The sequence below is a fragment of the Vanacampus margaritifer genome, chromosome 4 (assembly GCF_051991255.1).
Source record: "Vanacampus margaritifer isolate UIUO_Vmar chromosome 4, RoL_Vmar_1.0, whole genome shotgun sequence".
NCBI classification, from domain to species: domain Eukaryota; kingdom Metazoa; phylum Chordata; class Actinopteri; order Syngnathiformes; family Syngnathidae; genus Vanacampus; species Vanacampus margaritifer.
The window spans coordinates 32,523,210-32,546,699 of record NC_135435.1 but is presented as its reverse complement, the minus strand read 5'-3'; the positions used below and the strand labels follow the sequence as shown (position 1 = coordinate 32,546,699).

The following is a 23,490-nucleotide window of genomic DNA, read 5'->3' as shown; positions in this document are numbered from 1 at the left end:
TATTTATTTTTTAAGCCAAACCTCGGCAGGCTTTTGATTTTCCGGACTTGGATTTGCCACCTCAGCTCGCTAGTCTGAATTGGGGGAAAAACAAATAGAAGACAGCACGATTGCAGGAGAACATTCTCTGGACAGACGGACACAAGATCGATGGCTATCATGATGATGTCACTCGTATCGTTTCCAACCTCCTTTCTGAGGCGTCAGCGTTTTCAGTCATTCTTTTTTTTTTTTGGGGGGGGGGGGGGGGCACACTCTAAAGTTTTGCCAATTGTGACTCCTCCCCCAAAGGACACTTGACCAAGGATCACCTTCACTGATGAACTCTTTCAACAAGTCTGGCTCTGGCCAAAAGGTCACCAATTACTCGCGTGCCTTATTAAAGGGTTGGAATTGGCGGGTTAGATCACCAAATGATTCCCGCGCGCGACCCCTGCTGCTGCTCACGTGGTACTTAACTTTAACCACTGAACATGAAGACGACTAGCCGCCTTATTTTGTAGCTCCGTACCGGAAGTGTTCGTGTGTGCCGTCGTACGGATTCCCTGGTCGGAATAGAAGGAAGGGAAGTGACACTTTTGCCTCCAACTCGGCGTGCAAGCATCCTCAATGTCGCGCGGTGAGTGACTTTTCACACGGCAAAACTCTCTCGAGTGGGGAAAAGCAAGCGTGACGTCACGTTCATTTGGCGAGCGTCATGTCAAGCACTTCTTCCTGAAAAAAAAGCCCACAAGCGATGTGTTTGTGTGTGCGTGCGTGGCCGAGGGAGGAGAAGAGCGACTATCGCCTCATTTGTTGACGTTGTTGCGTGGCAAGTGTGAAATCAAGCAGCCAAGGCAAGTTTAATTGAGCTGACGTTTTCCGGAACTATTTATTTTGAGTGTGTTGTTCCATCAGAGTACGGAAGCCTATTGCTGCCATACCAGAAGAAGTCACATTATGACGGGATTCAGTTCATGTTCCTTATAACGTGGTAAGTTTAACATTTTGATATTAAAAATGTGTCCTTGTATGTGGTAGGGTTGTTTCACACGCTAACGTAATCACATTTTCACTTCTGCATTGAGCAAAACAAAACCGAGCAACTCCTTCCGGTACAAACAATGCCGGCGGCCATCTTGCGTTGCCACTCGTTCAGCGCGCCTCACTTGAATACACAGTACATTGATTGAATTATCTGCGCAATTGTCACGTTGTACTAAGAAGTGTGGGAGAAGCGCTACATGCACATTTCATCGGTAAGAATGCGAGTTTAAATGTTTACCTTTGAAAGATCGTCCGCATCATGTAGCCCAAAGCATCGACAGTCAAATGAAAGCAAAGACTGACAAATGTAAACCTAACCTCTGTAACTCGCCACACTGAGTCGACATGGTGGATGCAAATAGTCAAGTTGCTTCTTTGAAGGCTCTCACGACTCCATCCACGGATCCTTCCTGGCGTAAAACATGTGCTAATCCATGTTTTTGTTTTCGGACAAAAGCCAACACAAGTTGTCAGTAACTGCAGCCACATAAGCTTGCTGGTCCGTTCATATGTAGCTTAGGTACGTCTGACCTACGAATTGGTTGGCAAAGAGAAGAGAAGAACGCTCGCTTCTGGAAATGACTTGACCACGTGTGTCAATTTGTGTTTTTGTGAGTCTCGCATGTTCGTGTGTTGAATCCTGATGTGACTTTGCGCGTTCTTTGCAGGCGCTGATGGGACGCACCAGCGTTAGCACGTTAGCACGTTAGCATGGAGCACGCCAACGTGGACGCAGTCAACGGTGAGTGCCGCCATGCTTTGTTCCGCTTGGGCCGCGCTTGCTCGCAAACGGGAAGTGAAAGTTGTGCGAGAGCGAGGATGCGTGCAGATGCGGTCCACCAGCACATCTGGCGCCAGCAAGAGCCGCCGGCAGCGCTGCTTCTGTCGTTTGAAGGAAGGCGTGGCCACGCAGACACCATGCGTGAGATGCAAATTTGAGGGGCGTGAACTCAAGCAATCGCTCGTTCCCGCTCCCAAAGTGGTCCAAAATTGCTTCCGTGCTTTTTTTCCAAAAACGATTCCAAACAGTTTTCAAGCAGGACTTTTTGTTGGTGTGTGTGTGTGTGCGCGCGTGCGTGCGTGTCACGTTTGCAGTACTGTGTGTCTTCAATCCTGTTATCACATGACCTTGTTTTAGCGATGTCAGAAAATTCGCCTCCATCATCTTCCTCCCGTTCAGGAGGAAGTCTAGCTGGTGGTCCTTCCTGCCCCTCCCCCACCCTGGCCAGCATCCAGACAGCGTACGAGGCGGGCCAGGAGGAGACGGCGAGGGACTTGATCCGGCGGGCCGCTTGTGTGCGCTGCAGCGACGCCCAGGTCGAGTGTGTCCACGCTGTGAGTGGAAAAATAAAACTAAAACCATCTGGACCTAAACTCGAGCCCCGTGAGAGGTCGTGTAGAATTCGAGGCGCTCTCAGTCAAGCTGGAAGCCGTCAGCGCTGACCTGCGACCCGGCTAGAGGTCTCAAACTCAGCTCCATATCAGCGACAAGCAATAAGTTCGAACTCGCTTGCAATCTAGCTAGTAAAAAAAAAAAACATCACCGTACCCAACTGGCACTCACCTAGCACCAAGCTTACTTGAAGCAACTACGGAACTCTCCAACCATGCTAGACCCTCAACACTCACGTACCAGCTAACTTGTCGCCTCCTAACTCAAAAGTAGGCAACTAGCACTCACCTAGCAGGCAAGATACAACCTCACAAAAGTTACAAGAAGGGACTAGTAGGACCCAGCAAGCGCCATGCTAGCGCCATGCTAGCGCCATGCTAGCGCCATGCTAGCGCCATGCTAGAGCCATGCTAGCGCCATGCTAGAGCCATGCTAGACTAATTAGCCTAAGAAGCAACCGGTGGCCAAGCCGAAAATTAGTGCTGTCAAAGTTAAAAGTGTAAAGCAAATAATTAATCACAAAAAATGATTGCATTAATCATGTTTTAATGCAGATTAATCACACTATTGATTTTGACCGCAGATGGTCCTTTAGCGGATGATTACCTTAAAGGTCGCGCAGGGTGTGTTTGAGCAATAAACATAAAATCAAGCACTTCATAAATGTGTGTGTATGACATTTGTCGTAGTCCAAAAATGTGGAAGACATCCTCATAACATTAACCGTAGAAAGAATTAACATATAACAGGTGCTCTTCAAAAAATGTTGGTTAAAAAGCCTTCTTACTGAAGTGATGAATGTGATTCATCACAATTCTGAGAAGCGATGAATGATGAAAAGAAAATAGCTTGACAGCTCGACCTAAATCGCAAGCCGAAAACCCTCCGAGCCAAACGAGCACAGGCGTGGAAGCGAGCCACAACGTTGGCCGGTCTGGGCCACAACGTTGGCCGGTCTGGGCCACAACGTTGGCCGGTCTGGGCCAGAAGATCGGCGAAGAAAGCCGCAAGCACGCGAGCCGGCCGGAGGCCAACGTTTACAACCCGGCTAGAAAGCACCTGCGACGCTTGAAACTCCAAGCGTCCCTGAAGAAAGCTGGAATCCCACAAGCCAGCGAGAGAGCAACCAAAAGTGCGCTAATCTTAGCACTCGGCTACAACTAAGGTCGGAAAAAAGCCCACAAGAACCCGACTAGAGCTTCCTTAAGAGAATCTACAAATGGGTGAGAAGCTGCTTGCTCCAACATTGTCGCGTGTTTCAGGACGGCGTTCTGCGGCTGGCGTCGGCGCACGGCGATGCCGACAGCGTCCATTTTCTCCTGCAGCAAGCCCGCGTGCGGATTCTGACACAAGTGTCGGACCAGAACCCGGCGGCGGCGGCGGCCTACGCCGGACACAGCGCCGTGCTGAAAATTCTTTTGGACGCCATCCCAGGTCAGCGGAGGCCTCTCCGGTCCAGAACCACTCGTCCAAGCTGACGCGGCGCCGCAACCACAAGCGGTCCTCGGACCACAGTCACATGGTAACTGTTTTTCTTTTCTTTTCTTTTCCACCTGCCAACAGGTGTGCGTGAGAGGAGCGAGCTCCTGAGCCAGCTGTTGTCTACCTGCTGTCAGCGCGGTCACGTGGATTTAGCCCGCCTTCTGGTGGAGGACTACGGCGCCGACGCCGCCAACGACGACAACGGCACTTGTGGCCAGCGCTTCGCCGTCATCTGCGCTCTGCCGCTTTATGCCGCGGCGCAAGCAGGTCACGACCAATAGAAGTCACGCCACGCCGGAAGGCCTCGTTAAGGTGGGGTCGCGGCGTGGACCAGGTTTTGTGAGTCCGTGTTGTCCTCCTTGCAGGCAGCGAGGAGCTGGCCCACTTCCTGTTGGACAAAGGTGCCGCTTTGACGTCGTACACGCTGATAGACCATCCGGACCTGAGCGCGCGGCTTCTCGCGCGGCGGCTGCAACGCGACACGCAAGACGGCCAACAGGTGGACTTGCTGACGTCACAACGCAACCGGCAACAGTTTCCCGCCAAAAGGCCAGGCAGGACTCAAGGCTAATAGCAGAGGTGGCAAATCCGGGTCCAGAAAGTAAAACCCCTGCCACAGTTTGGCTTTAGCCCCCTAATGCTAGCTAGCGGGTAAACAAGCACCAATGGCGCTAGCTAGCTAGCATTTGGGCCTAAAGCCAAACTGTGGCAGGGTTTTGACTTTCTGGACCCGGATTTGCCACCTCTGGATTTGCCAACTTCTCTGACTAATAGAGAGACTGAAAGCACCTCGAGTTTAGCAAGAACTCACCTGGCCTCACCTAGTACCAAAGTATCGGCCCACTCTACTCCAAATCATTTGGGCTCAGGTAGAAGCCACCTGGTGGAAGCAGCTCCGACTAATCTACAATTCAGCACGAACACAAAAAGACCGAACAAGTCCGGTTGAGCTCGTTAGGACAGACTTGAAGTCAAACTTGGCTGGAATCCAATTGGAATGAATTTTCAACTCGGGTAGAATCCGCCTGGATCTTGTGCAGAACCGTAGAGGTCGGCTCGATGGCAAGCAAAATGAATTTATGGCTCGGGTAGAACTCACTTGAGCTCAAGTCGAACTCAGACGCCGGCAAAAGTCAGCCACAGTTGGCGAGAAGCCGGAAGTCGTCGGAAGCGGGTGCAAGTCGCCAGGATGCTGAAAGTTGAGCCGCGTGTTGTTCTTTGTGATGGTTGCGTAAGGTCGTGACCTTTTGCGCAGGTGGTGAGCGTGAACTGGGCCGGCCTGCGTCTCCCGTGGTTGGAGGTTTCCTGGCTGCTGGGCGTGTCCTGCCTGATCACGCACTTGGATTTGTCGCGGAACCATTTGACGTCCTTGCCGTCCGTCCTTCCTTGGGGTCTGCTGCGTCTGCGCACCTTGGACCTGTCCCGCAACCGGCTGGCTCAGCTGCCGCCGATCGCCGCCTCACAGGAAGTCATCTGCGGCAGGTAGCGCGGCGCCTCGGGTGGGCGGGACTGTCCAGGCCGCACTTGAATGGAATTCCCAATTTCCCGCGCTGTCATGTATGTGAGGACGCTCGCGTGTTGCTGTGGCGTGCAGGTTGCGCGAGGTCAACGTGGGCCAGAACCAACTGAGCGCGCTGCCGGCGGGTTTGCTCCACCTGACCGAGCTCAAGAAACTCTGCGCCTCCAAAAACCGTCTGAGCGACTTGTTTGACGTCCCGCCGTGTAAGCCGCCGCCGTGTCCGTCCTCGTCCTCCTCCTCACGGACGCTTGATTAGGGACGCCGGTGTAACCTTTGCGCGCGTGTGTTTTGTTTTTGTGGCGGCAGCGAGCAACTGGCTGGGCCTGCGCCAGCTGGAGGACTTGGACGTGTCGGACAATCGTTTGTCGGCGCTGCCCGCCGACATCGCGCACGCGCTCAAGTCCCTGCGACTCCTTGACGTGTCTCAGAACCGGCTGGCCAGCTTTCCGGAGCCCTGGTCCTGCCCCCTGGTCGGTGGCGCCGCACGCCAGCCAGCCGCCGGCGCCGGCGCCGGCTGGCTGGCGTCATTGACGCGGTTGCCGATTTGTGTTCCAGAAGCGTCTGAGAGCGGCGTCCAATCAGATGAGCGTCCTGCCGGACAACATCTCCATCTTCTGGCAGAAGGACCTGCAGGACGTGGACTTGTCAGACAACCTTCTGGAGCGTTTGCCCGCCAACCTCTTTGGACTGGAGGTAGCGCCTCGGGATCCTCCGCACTCGTCCCGCTCGCGTAGATCCGGGCCAGCTAACAGAAAACAATCGGCTTCAAAAGCAAACAAACGCTCGCCTTCTGCAAAAGCAAAAAGCAAACAGACAACCAAGAAAAGTGGTTAGAACTTAGTTGGGCGGCAACCGCAACCTGAGCAGAACATTTTCCCAACCCGCACGGACCATCGGCAGCGTTTTCATGAAATCGCCTGCCACAATGTTGCGCAATTTGTCCTGTGCCGAGAGCAGTTTTCACATTTCTCGTATTTGCTTGGTCCGTGTTCGTGCCGCCTGTGAGATGATGATGGGCGTGTCGGAACCGAGGTCCGCCTCTCACGCGCTTGACCTCCCGCCGGCAGGCTCTGCTTTGGCTGAGGTTGGGCGGGAACAGGATCAGGACTCTGCCGCCGCCGTCCGACTGGACCTGCTCCCGGCTCAGGATGCTGGACCTGTCCGGGAACTTGCTGGGAAAGTACGTCCTCGGGGAAGTTTGGAAAACATTTTGTTTGTTTCTTGTACAAGAACTTTGGAAAGTCGCGAAGATCCGCCACTCGTTGAGTCCCACGAAGACGTTTGTCATGTTTACAGATGCCACAAGATGGCAGCAAAGCTTTACTTCCTGCTGGGGTTGGCTTCATTGGACTTTTTGTTGCCATGTCAGTCTAACCTGCCCCCGCCGGGCCTTCACCAGGTCTCAAGTTAATGATTTTAGTGAACCAAAAACCAAAACTCCAACAACTATTTTGTTTACTAACGAAATTGCTTTTTTAAAAAACGAAAGCTAACTGAAACCGAAATAACGATAGCAAAAATGTCCTTAATTTTAGTCTTTGGTCGTTCATTGAATGCACGACGAGACTTTGGGGATGATTTTAAATGCAGTCGATGGATTTCGATATGAACCGGAATGAGGACGTTTGAAAGCGTGTCACAGAAGTGATGTCATCTCGCAGCGGCCAATAGAAAAGCACCTTCAGATGACGTCGTTTGTTTGTTTTAAATATTGCGCACAATTCATACCGATTTTTTTGAAAAACTGAAACGAAGACTGAACTAAAACAGAACAACCCTGAAAACACGTTAAAACAAACAAACTTCAATAAAAGTTCCAAACTTCTGCTAACCGTGTCCGGTCCACTGGCGTGCTTTGAGATGTGACGTTCGTGCACTTCCTGCTCCGCCGTGTGTCACGTGACTGACGTCCACGCGTGTCCCGTAGGAGTGAAGAAGAGCCAAAGTCCCGAAAGGTTCCCTTCTTGAGCACCTGGAGCAGAAAAGGTCCTGATCCGGGTACGTCCCCTGGCGTGCCGCAGGTTTTTGCGTGTCTGGGCCGGCTCGTGGCCCGCTTGTGACGTTTGTGACCGTGGGCAGGTCGTCCCGTGGAGTTGCCGGCGCTCCTGCGGGACTCGCTGGAGGTTCTCTACTTGAACGACAACCATCTGGAGCGCGTCCCGCCGTCCGTGTGCGCGCTCGGCGGCCTCAGCGAACTCTACCTGGCCAAGTGAGTCGCTGCGGACGCTTTCCACGCACGCCAACGCGCACGCCAACGCGCACGCCAACGCGCACGCCAACGCGCACGCACGCACGAGAACTGATGATGTCGCTTCCAACGGCATTTTCTTTTGTTGTTGGACTCGGCTTGGCTTTCGGCGCGCAAGTCGTTCCATGGGTCGGATGTGACTTGAGCGGCCATCTTGGGCTGCCTCCAACTTTGCCGTTTCCTGCCGCGTCGTCGGCAAACGCCGGCTTTAGTCAGCAAAATCCACATTTCAAACGAACGCGGCTTGCGTGTGTGTGACGCGTGTGCGCAGCAACCCCGGCATCCGAGAGCTTCCGGCGGAACTGTCCGGTCTGAGCAACCTGTGGCAGCTGGACTTGGAAAAGCTGGACATCGGCAACGTGCCGCAAGGCGTCCGGAGACGAGGTTTGTCGCTTTCTCCGTTTCTCTGCCAGAGGAAGACAAAAGTTTGGAACGTCGATTGTGGTCAGCAGGTGCGGCGGCCACGCTGGGCTTCCTGCGCGCGCAGCTCCGAGGGGCGGAGCCGTGCCGCCGGCTGAAGATGCTCATGATTGGCCCGCCGCGCCAGGGCAAATCGTCCCTCCTGCGGGTGCTGCAGACGGGCAAAACGGCGGCAGCGCCGTTCACCACGGCCGCCCAAGCCGGCGTCTCCACGTCCACCTGGGAGATGGACGTCGCCGACGCCGCCACCGGCAAGCACAACGTCAGCGGCGCACGCGTCCGTCCGACACGTTGGACTTTGTATGTGTGGCATGCGACTTTTTGTGTGTAGGACGACTGCAACGTCTTCACTAGCACTGACGGACGCACGGACGGACGGAGGGACGGACGTCTGACTGTTGTCTGTCTGCGTTGAGACCGCCGGCCAATCGGATTCGTCCTCACGTGGGATTTCTGGGGCTTGTTTTTAGCATCCAATCTGGCCTCGTTCAAACCGGGCCGCATTCTTGACCCATCTGACGGGTTGCCGTAGCAACGACATCAAGCGGAGGCGCCGTGCGTAGCGTGTGACGTGACGTGACGCTGTTGACGGCTTCGTACTTCCCGTTCCTCGCAATTTCTTTAGTTTGAACGAGCCGCCGTCTCTGGTTCCGGCCGGGTACTTCTTGGCTATTTCCGGTGTCGCGAGACCGACTTGGGCGCAAGTCACGTGAACTGTCATTTGCGGTTGAGCGTGCCAGAAAGCAGCCGGGCAGCGGAACAATTGGATTTTTTTGGGGCAGGCGTCACACGAGTGACATCACGGACAGTCAAATGTGTTGTGAGCGTTTGGAGCGGGTCGGACGATCCAATCACGAGTACAGTACGAGACTACTAGTATCGGACTACAGTAGCGTGACTGCAATGTATGTGACTAGTAGCGGGGTGGGCAAACTGGATCCTCCTGCAGGTTTCCCTCATCCCACACGGCTGATGCCAATCAACAGGATGGTTTACGCAGAGCGTGCTGATCATATATCAGCTGTGTTGGAGAAGGGAAACCTCTGAAACCCGCAGGACTCCAGGACCGAGTGCGCTTATACGGCATAAAGGAAATACGGCCCCGGTTGAAGACTGGCAGGCATGATGAGAACCTGAGAGAGTCAACCGATAGATGACGCCCAGAAAGTGCCAGCAACGGTGGTTCGACTTGGCGGCGGCGGCGAGCGAGTGACGCCACAATTTGTGAGTGTCTCGCGCACGCTGAGGCAAGTTGGGTCCTCGAGAGCCGCAGTCCGGCCTGTTTTTGATGTCTCCCTCCTCCAACACAGCTGAGAGGCTCCTGCAGAACGTCATGATGAGCTGATGATTTGTCGACACCCAAAGCATGCAGAACTGCGGCTCTCGAGGACCCAACTTTCCGAACCCTGAGCGACACGTGTCTGCTTGCGCTGCTGTTCCAACTCCAAAAGTTTTGGGTTTTATTTGAAAATGGCACAATTTGCTCATCCTTTTCCCCGTTTTTGTCTGTCTGATGACATTGTTTTTCAAAAATAAACCCGGCTTCATGTTCAAGCAGTTACTCAGTACTTGAGTATTCTTTTCCGTCAATACTTTTTTTTACTTGTATGTGGGTGATTTATTTTTTATTTTGTTAATGACCACTTTTTTGCTTTGACTTGTAAGTAAGTAACGCTACTCTTACTTGAGTACAATTTTTTAGTACAATTTAGAACCGGTTTTAAGTGTCCCAAAATCGATTTGATTTAAATGATCTTGCCCTTGTTTGTGTGTGCCTCAACTGGGAGTGCTGTTGATGTTGTACCCGAATTGGCCACTTAGGGGCAGTGTGGTTCCGCGCGTTCTGATACACAGTTAAGTTGTAGCCACATTAGAGAGTAGAAGGGAAAAGTCACGATGAAGTTATGCCAATCAAAGTGTTTTTTTTGCAGCGTAGGAAGAGTATATGCCGGTGAGTCATGTTAACGTGCTTCTCTGTAAACATTCCTGCAGCGTTTTTGTATGACTAGTCGTTCTTTTGAGTGATAAAAGTGGCGCGAGTAGCGAGTCAATAGCACTTTCCATTGTACGTTAGCCTTGAGCTAGCTACGTTGTGGAAACAAGCTAAACAAGTCACTGCTTTAATCGTCCACTCTGTATGGTTAAGGTTAAACAAATAGCAGCATTGGACTCTTTTGGAAGAAGGAAAAGAACATTTGAATGATAAAAGTGGCGCGAGTAGCGCGCTAATTAGCATCAGCGATTAAGACTGGAATCGATCATGACGATTCTTTGCGCATCTATAAATTGAAGTAGAAATCATTGTCAATCTTTTTGAATGGAATCTCAGACCCAAAAAGTGAATGCATGAGACAGCCAAAGATTCCCACCGCGAAATTGAGCAGCGTCTGTCGACTATGCGACTCGGATGCCACCTGTTGGTTCCTGGTCGTATGACCAGGATGTGTCTGACTCGTGTGACGTGCATGTGACGTGTATGACGTGACGCTTGTTGTGACTTGTGTTCATCCAACATGACTTGGCTGTACGTGACGAGAAGTGTGAGTCGTATGTGCCGTGTGTTATGGCCAGTTTTTATGCGACTATTTAGTAGTACGTGGCATCGCTCTAAAAACAGTTGGGTCAAGAATAACCCAACGATGGGTCAAAAATGGACCAATCGATTTGACCCAACTTTGAGTCAAGAAATGGGTTACATTTAGTTTAAAACAGCTCCTAAATATTGGTCAGATTCTTTGCTGGGGTCCCAAAATGGGCTCGTTTTGTATAAAACAACCCAGAAATTTGGCTCAAATTGACCCATCAAGTGGATTGGTCCATTTTTGATCCATAATTGGGCTACTTTTGACTTAAGCGTGCCGTGAGCGGGCGAATGACCTTTGCGTGCTTGCGGCTTGCCAGAGGTTGACGTTCAACGTGTGGGACGTGGGCGGCCCCCCCGGCATGTCGGCGGCGGTCACGCAGTGCTTCTTCACGGACGGCGCCCTCTACATGCTGACCTGGAACCTGACGCTGGGCGAGGAGGCGCTGGCCAGCTTGCAGACGTGGCTGCTCAACATCGAGGTGCGCCTCCTCGCTTGCAATTCCACACGCTCGCTCGGCGAGAGAAACGGGAGACGTTTTCCCGAATCCTCTTTGGGCTTTTCAAAGAAAGATGTTTTACTTTGATTTTGGCCAACGATGCTAATGAGGATTTTCTGACGGATGTTAGCGACTAAACTAAAAGCTTGAACTTCAAATCCATCCAGTCCTGTTTTGAAGGAAAGGCATAGATTTGTTTTTCTTTTAATCCAATTCAGCCATTAATTGTCAATGGAAGGCTGCAAATGTTCTAATTTCTCAAACAAATTCAACTGACTGTCGTTATTACTACAAAGTGACGATGATGCTGCGAGAGTTGCCTGTTTTGTCTTATCGTGATCCTCCATCCGCTTTGATGGAGGACAAAAAAAATAGAAACATGGAAGAAGGTTTTGCTGTTGAGAGGCTGAAATTCACACAAATGGGACAATGCGTAGTTCACGATGGCTGAAAAACATTCAAGGGCGATCAAAATAAATGAGTTGTGGATTATTTTGATCGTCGATGAATTGACGATGAACCTGTCCTACTTTTGCCAATGCATTGTGGGTAGGTGATCAAATGTAGAGAAGTTGGCCACCACGCAGACCTCCAAAATGGCCGACTGAATGACAATCTTCTTGTTCCCGTTACTATGACAACCATTTGACAGCGGCCGGTTTGCTGTCATTTGTGTGTGCGTGCGCGCGTGCGTTAGGCCCGGGCGCCCAACTCGGCAGTGGTGGTGGTGGGAACCCACCTGGACCTGATTGACGCCAAGTTCCGCACGGAGCGGCTGGCCACGCTGCGGGCTTACGTCCTGGCGCTGTGCCGCTCGCCCTCGGGCGCCCGAGCCAGCGGCTACCCTGACGTCACCTTTGCGCACCTGTGGTCAGTGCGCGTGCGTGTGCACGTGAGAAGGCGGCGGGCGGACGCATTGATGCTGTGTGTGTGTGTGTGTGTGTGTGTGTGTGTGTGTGTGTGTGTGTGTGTGTGTGTGTGTGTGTGTGTGTGTGTGCGCGCCAGTGAGGTGTCGTGCAAGACGTTGGAGGGCGTGGACGAGCTGAAGAAGCTGATCCAGCAGGTGGCGCTCTCCATGAAAGACACTGGCGCCAGGAAACTGCTGGGCAGGATGGTGAGTCCTCAACGTGTGTGTGTGTGCATGTGCGTGGTGATTTGGGCTTGTCGGTGAGCAAGAAGACAAGATAGCTCGTGCGCGTGCGCGCTCATGCGCACTCGTGAGCCAATGAGAAGTAACGTGGTCACATGGCGGCCATCTTGGGACAGGGCATTCGGCAACAACACTGCAGTTAAGGCACTTTGTAATGGATTGCGCAACGAGTTGTCAAGCGATTTTCAAGAGCATTGACGTGCGTCAAGCATCCACGCTCCACCCTGGCGCCGACTACGGCACCAGAGCCGTCCCCTGTCCTAAGATGGCCGACCAGTGAGCACGTTGCAGACTCAACTTGAAAACGCTTATTAACGTGGGATAAAACCCTTCAGACGCAACATCTGGCTTGCTATATATTATAAAATATAATAATAGTTCATCTCAACTCAAGTCTAATTATAATTAAGAATGAAAATGCAGCGTGACAATACATTATTGAAAACATCGACAATCTGTTTTTAATGAATTAAACAAGATATTTTGAAAAATGTGCAGTGAAGACAGCAAAAGAATATTCCAATTTCTTAAGTGACGGAAAAAGATAAAAAATAAAATAAAAATATATATATAGTTTCAAACAATAAGGAAAATTCAAATGAATATATTTCAAAAGAAACTGAAAGGTGTGTAAAAACAACAACAACAACCGATGCATCGTTGATTGCAAATCACATTAGAAGTGGGTTTTTGATGCATAAACAATATCAGCATAATCAATGATGGGCAAAAAAAATCAATTTTTTGCCTGACATTAAATGTAAACCCCCAAAAATGCCTCCAACGAAACCAAAATATGTTGAATGTCAAGCGCTTTCCCGTCGTGACCATCAAGAACTTGGATCAATACATGCTTAATGTGTCACATGACCGATCGTATTTGACGGGCCAAAAACTTTTCAACAGGCCCCAAAAAGGTTAAGATTGCATCATCAAAGGCAGCGCTTTGGATCGGTCGATAATTGGTCAAAAAGGACCGTTGAGGTTTATTAGCGTTAGCCTCCAAAGCTAAAAGTTCATTGGAGGCAATTAGGCAAGCGCCAGAATTGTTGTAAATGGAGGATGAAATGTTTGGACGTCCTGAAATGTACGTACGTCGAGCAGTGGCGTCCATCCGGCGGCGGCTAACGAGGCCGTTGTGCGCAGATCCCCGGCAGCTACGTGCGGCTACAGGAGGCGGCGGCGGCCGAGAGGCGGCGGCGCCACGCCGAGGGAGAAGTTCAGTTCCTGACCGAGGCTCAGCTGGAGCGCCACGCCGGAACGGACATCGCACACTACCGCGACCTGCCGGCCGGTACCAGGACACGCCCCTTTCCCACGCCAGCCTGCCCTTTTGACCTTTCTGATGTTTGCTTGTGTTGCGTTGACGCATCCTCGTGTGCTGCGCTCGCTCGCCGGCCTTTTAGCGGACCCGGTGCTGTCCAGCCTCACTTTGCATGCATGACGTGAGGCTGACTCCGGCCTTTTGGCAAGGCTTTCATTCATTTCCACTTGCTGTGTCATTTGATTGTTTGGGGACGCCAGATGTGGAAAGTTGCATTGTGCTGCACATCTGTCCTTTTAATCAACTCAACTCACCCAATGAGTACAACAACATCAATGCAAAGTCAATTTCATTTCATTCCCGTTTTTATTTCACTCTTAAAAGTGAAAGAAATGAAAGAGGACAGAAAGAAGTCAAACAAAGTCCAACATTTAAAGGCAAAAGAAGTGATGACGTATTTGCTCCCAAAAACATATAAATATGTTCTATTTTAAATCTCCCAAAGATGTATTCATACATTTGTTGGTTTTTAATCATCAACCAGGGCTTTGTTGGAAAAAAGCTCATTTACTCACAGTTCTAAATAGATTTGTGATTAATGAGAAAACTTAGCTATTTTTTAATGCTAATTGCTGTAAAATGGAAACAGAAATAAAACAAGAGACTCTAATCTTTCTTTTGCTAGCTTCCATGTTTTGATAGCAATAGAACACAATATTCTGTGGGCGGGCCTTGCAAAATCTGTCAAAATCCAGTCAAACAGCCGGGAGCGAAGGGGCTTGCTTCAGTCAAAATGGCTGCCAGTCAATGAGTTAAAAGCAAAGTAAAAAAAAAAAAGAATATTCTGTAGAAATGGATGATGGAAATGCTTAAAAAAAAAAAAGGGTTGCATTTCCACTTGGCAGCTCCTCCCATTGGCGTGCAGCACAACAGCTAAATGCTGCTTCACCATGTTTGCGTTGACTAATTGACCCGAGTCTCCGAAGCCAACTGGGTTTCTATTTAAGCAGCGTTTCTTGAATTGGACGCGAGTCAAACCTTGCCAATCTTCTTTTTCTGAATGAGCTTCAGCCAACAAAAGTGCTACTTCCTGTTTGGGCGTCTTTCAAAGTTTATGAGTCGGAGAGCAAAAAGTCGACTTTTGTAAACGTGCTGATGTGCCCCCGTGCGCCGTGCGCAGCCATCCGCTTCCTGATGGAGACGGGAACGCTGCTGCACTTCCCGGACAGCAGCCGCGGCCTGCGCACGCTCTACTTCCTGTGTCCCGTCTGGTTGGCCGAGTGCCTGCAGAGGATCGTCGGCCTCAAGCCGTCGCGCTCGCCGGCCGCAAACGGCGTCATCCGGGCGCAAGACCTTCGGGTGGGTGAGACGGAAACGGGAAGGCGTGGCCTGCCGCCTGCCGTCTGCCGCCGCCTGACGTTTTGTGTGCTGCAGATGCTGCTGGTCGGCACCGGATTCACCCGAGAAACGGAGGAGCAGTTCTTCCAGTTTCTCAGCAAGTTTGAGATCGCGCTGCCCGTCGCCAACAACAGGTGAGTCACCTGCACAAAAGTATTGGGACGCCTTCCACAAGTCAACAAGATGTGGAGGCGACGTCAGCGTGACGACAGACGTGCAACTGAGACCACTTGTCCGGGACAAGTGCGACTTGGATGCGACTTGCGTGCCAAGAGTTCGGACCGGCGGCCAAAGTCCTCATTGGCAATTTCTTACAAACGAGTTCCCAATCGACTCCCAACGCGTTACCAATTGTCCTTTTGCCAAAAACACGGCCAGCGCGGGAACGAGTCACATTTGATCAACACTGGCCAAGCGCTTGACCTCAAACGTGGTCTTTCGTGTCCGCCGCCGCGTTGATTACAACCTATGGAAAGGTCAACCCTTTTTATTTGGAAAGGGTTGACTTTGACCACCAGGATGCGTTCGCTCAAACACGACGTTTGCGTGCGTTTGGTCCAATTTGAAATCCAACCGAGTGATGTCGTACCGATTAGCTTGCGCTAAGCTAACCTGGGCCTCTCGACTAGTTTGATGTCCAAGTTGGCAAACTTGGTCAAGCGTCAGCAACAGCCAAGTAACGACAAACGGCGTGCTTAACACGAACGAGGCGTTTTTGTGGTTGTTGCTTGACAGTCGACTCGAATGCTCGTTAGCCGGCTCGACGTCCGCTGCACGTGTGGCCAAACACGTGTTGACATTCACACGAGTACGTGACGTGCCGCTGAAAATTCACATTTCCGGATTTGTTTTGAACGGCCAATCGGCATCTCAATCTGCCCTGGCGCGCGCGCGTGCGTGCGTGCGTGCCACATGTCCGACTTGTAAGTGACTGCTATGCGAGCAGTGACACGCGTTGTTGTGTTTTGCGCCGCCGCAGCTACCTGCTGCCTCACCTTCTGCCCGCCAAGCCCGGCGTGGACCTTCAGCGCTTCCGGCGGCCCGGCGGCAACACGCTGCAGCGCCTCTTCCGGATGAGCTTCGTGCCGGCGGGATTCTGGGAACGTTTGATTGCCAGGATGCTCATCAGCCTCACCGACATGGACGCGCAGGTACGCGTGCCGCACTTGCGCTCGCCGCGTCTGAATGACTTGGCGCGGGCTTTTCGGGCCGCCTCGCGTGCGTAGCTTCAATTCGGCATTAAATCCATCATTGCTTATCATCAAATTGATCATCAATTGACTCATTAATCGAAGGAGACTCCAATTGAATATTTCAAGTCATCTTGAGTCAATTGGATGCACCAATTTGTACAATCTGCTTCATGTTTGCAAAGTTGCACTTAGAGATGGAGACGCGGAAAACTGGATGTTCACCCAGCGAGCCGTTGAACAACAGATGAAAAAGGTTCGAGAGAGCGAGAGAGAGTGAGTTCATCGGCAGAGCAGCGTCACGGCCTGAAAGTCCTGCGTGGCGGAGGCTTAGACAGCCAGACTGCGTCTTGGTACCGCCGACTCCCACTTTGGCGTGCCGAGGGCAAAGAAAGGAAGTTTCTTCCTCCTTGATGAGCTTGTAAAAGTTACAAGCGGTCGATAATCGTCTCACGCGTGTGACGCGCCCGTTCCTCAAGCAGACCAAGTTTGCAAGATCAACAGCAAGAAAAGGACAATAACTAGCATTGGTCACATGACACACGTCAGCTGACACTTCCCATGAAGGCACATGACAACACACGCGAGTAACACGTCACATGACATTGTTTGCTTGCATTGGATTTTCCCACGCCGGGCGTCGTGTCGTGTGCGCTTGATGATGGACCCGCTCTGACCCGTCTACTTGACGCGTGCTTTTGACTCAGTCGCTGGAGGCCGAGCCCGGCGGCCGGACGTCGGCGGCGGCGGCGGCGTTCTACCGCTTCGGAGGAAGCCAGCAGAGGAACCGCTGCAGTACGTTCCGAGTGCGGCGCCAGCAAACCGTCTACTGGAGGGAGGGGCTGCTGGTCACCTTCCACGGAGGTTACCTCAGGTCAGTCCCACAAAGGTTACTTCAGGTCAGTTTTCTTTTGATACTTCCTGAAAAGTTTCCATTTTACTCGGGATTCCGTCCGACAGATGTCAAATATGAGTCCATGCGATGGCCAGGACATTGAAGCCAAACAAATTTGTCATTTGACGGCGTGTGCGTGTGCGTGTGCGTGTGCGTGTGCGTGTGCGTGCTCAGCGTGGAGTCGACGGACGTCAACTGGAAGAAGAAGAAGAGCGCCGGCATCAAGATGCTGTGCCAGTCGGAGAGCAGAGACTTCTCGGCCATGGCCTTCATCACGGACCACATCAACGCGCTGATCGAGCAGTGGTTTCCAGGTGAGTCCGTCGGGAAGCCACGCGGGGACGTCCAAACTTTGCTTGCCCAGGCCGCCGTACGGGAAATTCCGACTTCTTCGCCGGCAAATGTGTTCCACGCGTTGAAAACCGAGAGATGCTCTGCAACTATTTCCACTTGATGGATCGCAAACGTTGCGCAGCGCTGACGGCCAGCGAGAGTGACGGCAGCCTGGTCCTGGAGCGCTACGCGCCCTGCCCGCTCTGCGCTGCCCGGGTCCAACAAAGCGGCACGCCGACGCCGGAACCCCCGCCGGGCGACGGCGACGGGGTTCACCTCTTCAACATGGAGGACTGCGCGCTTGCCGCGGTGGAGGGCGAGCGCATCGTGTGCCCCGGACACCCCCGGGACCCGGTGCCGCTCCAGGAACTGGTCCCGGAACTCTTCATGACCGACTTCCCCGCACGGTATGCGTAAGGTCGGGGGGGGGTCACTATGATTGGCTGATCATTTCTCAGTAATATGCACGGAATCCAATCTTGACTTTCATGCAAATCCAAACTTTTGAGCCTACAAAACATCCCGGCTTGAACTGATTTGACTCAACAACGACCCAAAAGTTTTTCGAATGTGACTTTAAGTGAAGTCCAATAATCGTGTTTGTGTTTGAGGCTCTTCCTTGAGAAGGAGCATCTGGAATATTCCGAGGACGAGTCCAGCGTCATCGGGCAGGGCGGCAGCGGCACCGTGGTCTACCGCGCTCGCTACCGACGCCAGCCGGTCGCCATCAAACGCTTTCACTTCAGGACGAGTCGGCGGAATGCGCCCTCGGCAGATGCAGGTGAAGGCGTGCCTCTTTGCATGATGGCGTGACGCGACACGTGGCCCGCCGACGTGACGGGACACGTGACGCGACACGTGGCCCGCCGACGTGACGGGACACGTGACGCGACACGTGGCCCCCCGACGTGACGCGACACGTGGCCCCCCGACGTGACGCGACACGTGACGCGACACGTGGCCCGCCGACGTGACGGGACACGTGACGCAACACGTGGCCCGCCGACGTGACGGGACACGTGACGCGACACGTGGCCCCCCGACGTGACGCGACACGTGGCCCGCCGACGTGACGCGACACGTGACGCGACACGTGGCCCCCCGACGTGACGCGACACGTGGCCCGCCGACGTGACGCGACACGTGGCCCGCCGACGTGACGCGACACGTGACGCGACACGTGGCCCGCCGACGTGTCGCGTCACGCCATCCGTGTGCCCTAGACACCATGATGAAGCACCTGCAGTCGGCGGCGGCGTGCCGCTGCTTCTCCGAGTTCCGGCAGGAGGCGGCCGCGCTGCACTCGTTGCAGCACCCGTGCGTGGTGGCCCTGGTGGGCGTGTCCATACACCCGCTCTGCCTGGCGCTGGAGCTGGCGCCGCTCGGCAGCCTCAGCGGCGTCCTGGAGGACAGGCGACGCAGAGGTGGGACCCCGCTGCTCGGCCGGCCCCGCCCCCACCCGGCTCGCCGCCCCACTCAATGCCGTCTGCCGCTTGCAGATGGCGGCTACTTACCGCTCGGTCACATGATCACCTACAAGATGGCGTATCAAGTGGCGGCCGGGCTGACCTACCTGCACAGGAAGAACGTCATCTTCTGCGACCTCAAGTCGGACAACATCCTGGTCTGGTCGCTGGAGGTTTGCACGTCGCCTGACACGCCACACAACGCGTCCGTGGCGGCCATGTTAATGTTGCCCCCCTGAGTCCAAAAATGCCCTAACCCTAACCCTATTCCTCCACAATTTGATTGACAGACCAAAAGTTTGCCCTCCATGTTTTTTTCCAGGAGCGTGCGGCGGTCAACATGAAGCTGTCCGACTACGGCATCTGCCGCCAGTCGTTCCGAGAGGGCGCCGTCGGCGTGGAGGGCACGCCGGGGTACCAGGCGCCCGAGGTCCGACCCGGCGTCGTGTACGACGAGAAGGTAACGCCACCGAAGGCTTACGCCGGCTGCTTTACGCGTGTCGTGGGGCCCTTTAGCGCACTCTAGTGGACGATGGCAGTCATTTCCCTTCTGTGCCTGGGGGTCAACGTTGGCTCTCTCGCTCCCATTGACTGAGTCACCCGGCCAGGCTCCGCCTTTTAAACACGCAGAGATGTTCCTCAGTATTCTTTTGATTTTCTAAATGTTTGCTAAAATGTTTGGAAATGTTCAAAGCGTGTTTCGAGTGTGTGCATGTGCGTGTGCGTGCGTGAAGGTGGACGTGTTCTCGTACGGGATGGTGCTGTACGAGCTTCTGTCGGGCCGGCGTCCGTGCGTGGCGGGCCGCCATCGGCTGGACGTGGCCAAGAAGCTGTGGGAAGGCGAGCGCCCGCAGCTGGCGGCGAATCCGCAGGAAGTCAACTTCCACTTCCTGCAGCAACTGATGACGCAATGCTGGGACGCCAAACCGGAGAAGGTGATTGGCTCACGTCACTCGCACTCGTTGTGTCACCGGCGTGTGATTGTGGCGATTGGAAATGTATGTGTGAGTCTGTGTGAGCATGAATGTGTTTATTTGTGTGTGTGTCCGGTATATAAGGAAGTGAGTGTTGTTGTGTGTGTCGTTAGCGTCCGACGTCGTCGCAGTGCATGCGCCGCATGATGGATCCCAGCTTTGCGTGTCTCCGGTACGTGTTGGCGTGCGGCTCCCACTCGCAGCTTTTCCTGCCGCCAGCAGGGGACCGACACGTGCTCTTGTGGAACGGCCACGGAGACGACAGGTCACGCATACAACACACACAATTCATGCACATGCACATTAAATACACAAATGGATAACAACTCATGGACGCACACACACGCTAGCTAGCTCTCCATTGTGGCGTTGATGCTAGCATGCTAACTGGGTTTGTGTTGTGGCGCTGACGAGGCAGGAGCTACAGTGTGGTGAACGTGTACAAAGGTCATCTGGAGGTCAACAAGACTTCATGTCCCGGGGGCAAGGTCAGCTGCCAGGTCAAGGTGGACGACACGCTGTGGCTGGCCACGCACGTACGTACGCTCGCTCGCACGCACACACATACGCCGCTGCTCATCACGCGTGTGATTTCTTTCTTCAATGTTGTCGCTGTCGTTGTGGGTGTGGCCACAGGAACAGGAAGTGCTGGTGTACGTCCTGAAGGACATGTGTCCGCTAACGCGACCTCACAAACGCTTCTCCTGTCCCGCTGTCGTCACCTGCTTCCTCAAAATGCCTCGGAACGCGCAGCGGGTACGCACGCACACACACGCGCACGATTGTCGCCGATTGTTTTGCAAAAGCATCCATTCGTCATCAAAAGAAAATCAAAAAGTCATTTTTGTTGTCCCTGCTGTTTTGTAGAACATCTGTGAAGCATCGCCAACGGCAAAAATTACACACACACATGATCAAACGCATACACATGACACTCCCTCACATGCACATCATCATCATCATCATCATCATCATCATCATCATCATCATCATCATCATCTTGCATGATGCGTGTGCGTGTCCAGGGTGGCGTGTTGGCGGGCATGTCGGACGGTCTGCTGGCGTGGTACGACGTGGAGGAGGCGGGACTCCCGGCCGATGGCCACGCCTACTTGTGCACGCGCACACTCAATAAGACCGCCTTCGCCTTGATTGACAGCGACCCCAGACAGAGGCCCGCCCCCATCACCTGCATGCTTCTCATTGGCTGTGGCTCGCAGGTCCTCTGGCTCGCTCGTCTCCGGACTCCCCCTCCTCCTCTTCATCCTGCCTCCTCCTCTTCATCCTGCCTCCTCCTCTTCATCCTGCCTCCTCCTCTTCATCCTGCCTCCTCCTCTTCATCCTGCCTCCTCCTCTTCATCCTGCCTTCTCCTCTTCCTCCTCCTTCCTCCACCTCCTCTTCCGTCTCCCTTTCCTGCTCCTCCCTCATCATCGGACTTCTTCCTCCCCGCCTCCACCTTCACCTCTTGCGCTCCCGCCCATGCGTCCTCCTCGTCCTCACTGCCATTTTGTCTGCGTCGGCGCAGCTGTGGCTGTCCAACGGTCCCGGCGTGCTGGTGGTGGACGGCGGCAGCCTGTCGCCGCTGCGCCGCTTGGACCCGTACGAGTGTCCGTCCTCGGTGGTCTCCATGGCGACGGGCTTCAGCGTGCGGGGGGAGGAGTCGGTGTGGACGCTGGACGACGTCAGCAACACGCTCGTCCTCTTCCACGCTGCATCCTTCGCGCTCTGCGCCAAGTACAGGTCAGTGGCGCTCCGGCATGTTGACAAAAGTGTCTCGGGCTCAGCAGGAGAACCGGAAGCTTGCGAGAAGAAAGACGGAAAGACAAAACCTTGAGTTGTGAATTTAGAAAGTTGTCCAACCTTTGAACTTCCCCAAATTGAATGCAAAGGTCAAAGTGGGACCGATTGTTTGAGCGGTTGCCACTTTGTCCCTCAGCTGCGGCGATTGCAGTCCTCTCCGTGACGTCTTCCCGGTCCGCCATCCCTCGCCGTTTGACGAGGACGAGGAGGAGCTCGCCGAGCCTCCCGACGGCGGCGTGACCGTCACCCACAGCGAGGAGGCGGGGACTCAGATCGTCCGGCATCGCCAATGGCCGACGGCCGCATCGGAGGACGCGGACCACGGCGTCGCGTCGCCGTCTTTGGAGCGCAAGGACGCCGAGGACGGAAACGGTGACGCCGTCCGATCCTCGACGCCTGCGTGCCTGCGGGCCCTTCGCCTTCTGATGGTCAACGACGTCCTTTGGGTCTTCAGGTAGCAAACGCGCGCGTACACACGCGTGGTCTGTCAATCGGCGGAAGCTCCACACAACCGACTCATGCCGATGGGGTGAGGGGGGCTCGTCCATGACATTGAAAGCGACTTTCTTTCATGGCCGAATGAAACGCGGTGGGCGCGCCAGTAAATGTGCTGCTCCGTCATCGTTAGCGTCATAGTTGTCAGCTGTTGCGAATGAGCCCAGTGCCACCTTTGACCTTTACTGCCAAATGTTCTCGCCAGGCGCGGCGGAGACGTCCTGCTGATCCAAGTTGAGCCGCACGGCCGGCAAACGAGAGGACGGGTCAGCGCCGTACTCAACCCTCCCGGCGGACACGCCTTGGGGTCAGACCGCTCGCTCGCTCGACGGACGCAACGTTACACAAACAACACATCAGCGCAACTTCTCAACAAGTCGCCACAAAAAGAACACAACAAAAGTACAACATTTCACATCGTCACAGACACACACAAAAAAAAAGCCGCAACCACCAAAGGCACCCAACCTGTACGAAGGTTCTCGAACCCTCCAAACGACCGTCAAGTCAAAGCCTAACATTGAAAATGTGGTGCTTATTTTGAGCGTTTCATTTGGAAAAGCGCTCGTCATAAATTGCTACAAGCAACCAAGATTTGAGAAGCTGTCGACAGTCACCGCATCGGCGCCAACCTGACAACTGCCGGCCGCGTGCAAAAAGTAGCCGGAGTGCAACCGGCGAAAGGGAAGTCGGGAAGTGATGAAAATGAAGGCATGTGGATGTGGTCTGACGGCGCTTCCTTTTCAGGACGCTGGTGGAGGCGGGGCTGGCGGGCAGCAACGCGGTGGCGTGCGGCTTCCGGACACTGTCCGCTTTGAGCGTTTGCGTGTGGCGCGCTTGGGACGCCGCCCGCCTGGACCTCTTCTACCGCAGTGCCGAGGACCTGGGCCGCCTGGAAAGCGCCGTGCGCCGCCGCAGGTAGCCGCTCGGTCGGCAAGAGGCCGCCAAAAAGTCGCAGGAGCAGATTTTGGGAACGCGCCAGCGGATGGAGGCCCTTTTGGGACAAACGCAACACTTCCTGTCCTCTAGAGGGCGCCGTCATCCTCATGCCTTAATGTATTTTTTACCCAAATGACTAAATGTGTGCACGCGGTACGTGTATTTATAAAATTGCAAATAAAATGCAAAGTTGGACTGAAAACGTTTCATCTGGCCCAAAATTGCGATCACGCCAACTATGGGGTTGACGCCACGGACTTCCGGGTTTCACACATCAGCGCCGTTTCCAGCCACACTCGTATCCCCCACCCCTGCGCCCCCCAATGGCCCATCGCCGGACCTCTCGGCTCTCCGAAATGCTTCGGACAACTGAGACGGACACGCTCGGACCAATAGAAATGGCTTGATGTCGGTGG

At 53.7% G+C, this 23,490-nt stretch overlaps 1 protein-coding gene across 1 annotated transcript; it reads left to right on the top strand.

The window, feature by feature from the left end:
* Positions 1–464: 464 nt before the first annotated feature.
* Positions 465–23,276, top strand: lrrk1 (leucine-rich repeat kinase 1). Its single transcript, XM_077564849.1, has 38 exons — positions 465–836; positions 898–973; positions 1,695–1,768; positions 2,207–2,361; positions 3,682–3,853; positions 3,983–4,168; positions 4,267–4,400; positions 5,157–5,383; positions 5,496–5,623; positions 5,727–5,890; positions 5,976–6,113; positions 6,488–6,600; positions 7,348–7,418; positions 7,500–7,629; positions 7,940–8,052; positions 8,121–8,350; positions 10,990–11,151; positions 11,867–12,039; positions 12,175–12,283; positions 13,466–13,613; positions 14,764–14,942; positions 15,018–15,115; positions 15,961–16,132; positions 16,879–17,045; positions 17,241–17,380; positions 17,542–17,806; positions 18,011–18,180; positions 18,623–18,823; positions 18,899–19,038; positions 19,188–19,325; positions 19,600–19,800; positions 19,953–20,104; positions 20,258–20,375; positions 20,476–20,595; positions 20,865–21,059; positions 21,366–21,580; positions 21,777–22,094; positions 22,341–23,276. Exons 3-38 carry the CDS (start codon positions 1,738–1,740, stop codon positions 22,651–22,653), a joined length of 5,886 nt encoding a protein of 1,961 aa, XP_077420975.1. The 5' UTR covers positions 465–836; positions 898–973; positions 1,695–1,737; the 3' UTR covers positions 22,654–23,276.
* The last annotated feature ends 214 nt before the right edge of the window (positions 23,277–23,490 follow it).

Coding starts and splice junctions, on each gene's coding strand:
- lrrk1 (XM_077564849.1), top strand. CDS start 1,738: ATGGAGCACGCCAACGTGGACGCAGTCAACG. Junction 12,040..12,174: donor GTCACCTTTGCGCACCTGTG/GTCAGTGCGCGT, acceptor TGTGCGCGCCAG/TGAGGTGTCGTGCAAGACGT. Junction 15,116..15,960: donor CTGCCCGTCGCCAACAACAG/GTGAGTCACCTG, acceptor GCGCCGCCGCAG/CTACCTGCTGCCTCACCTTC.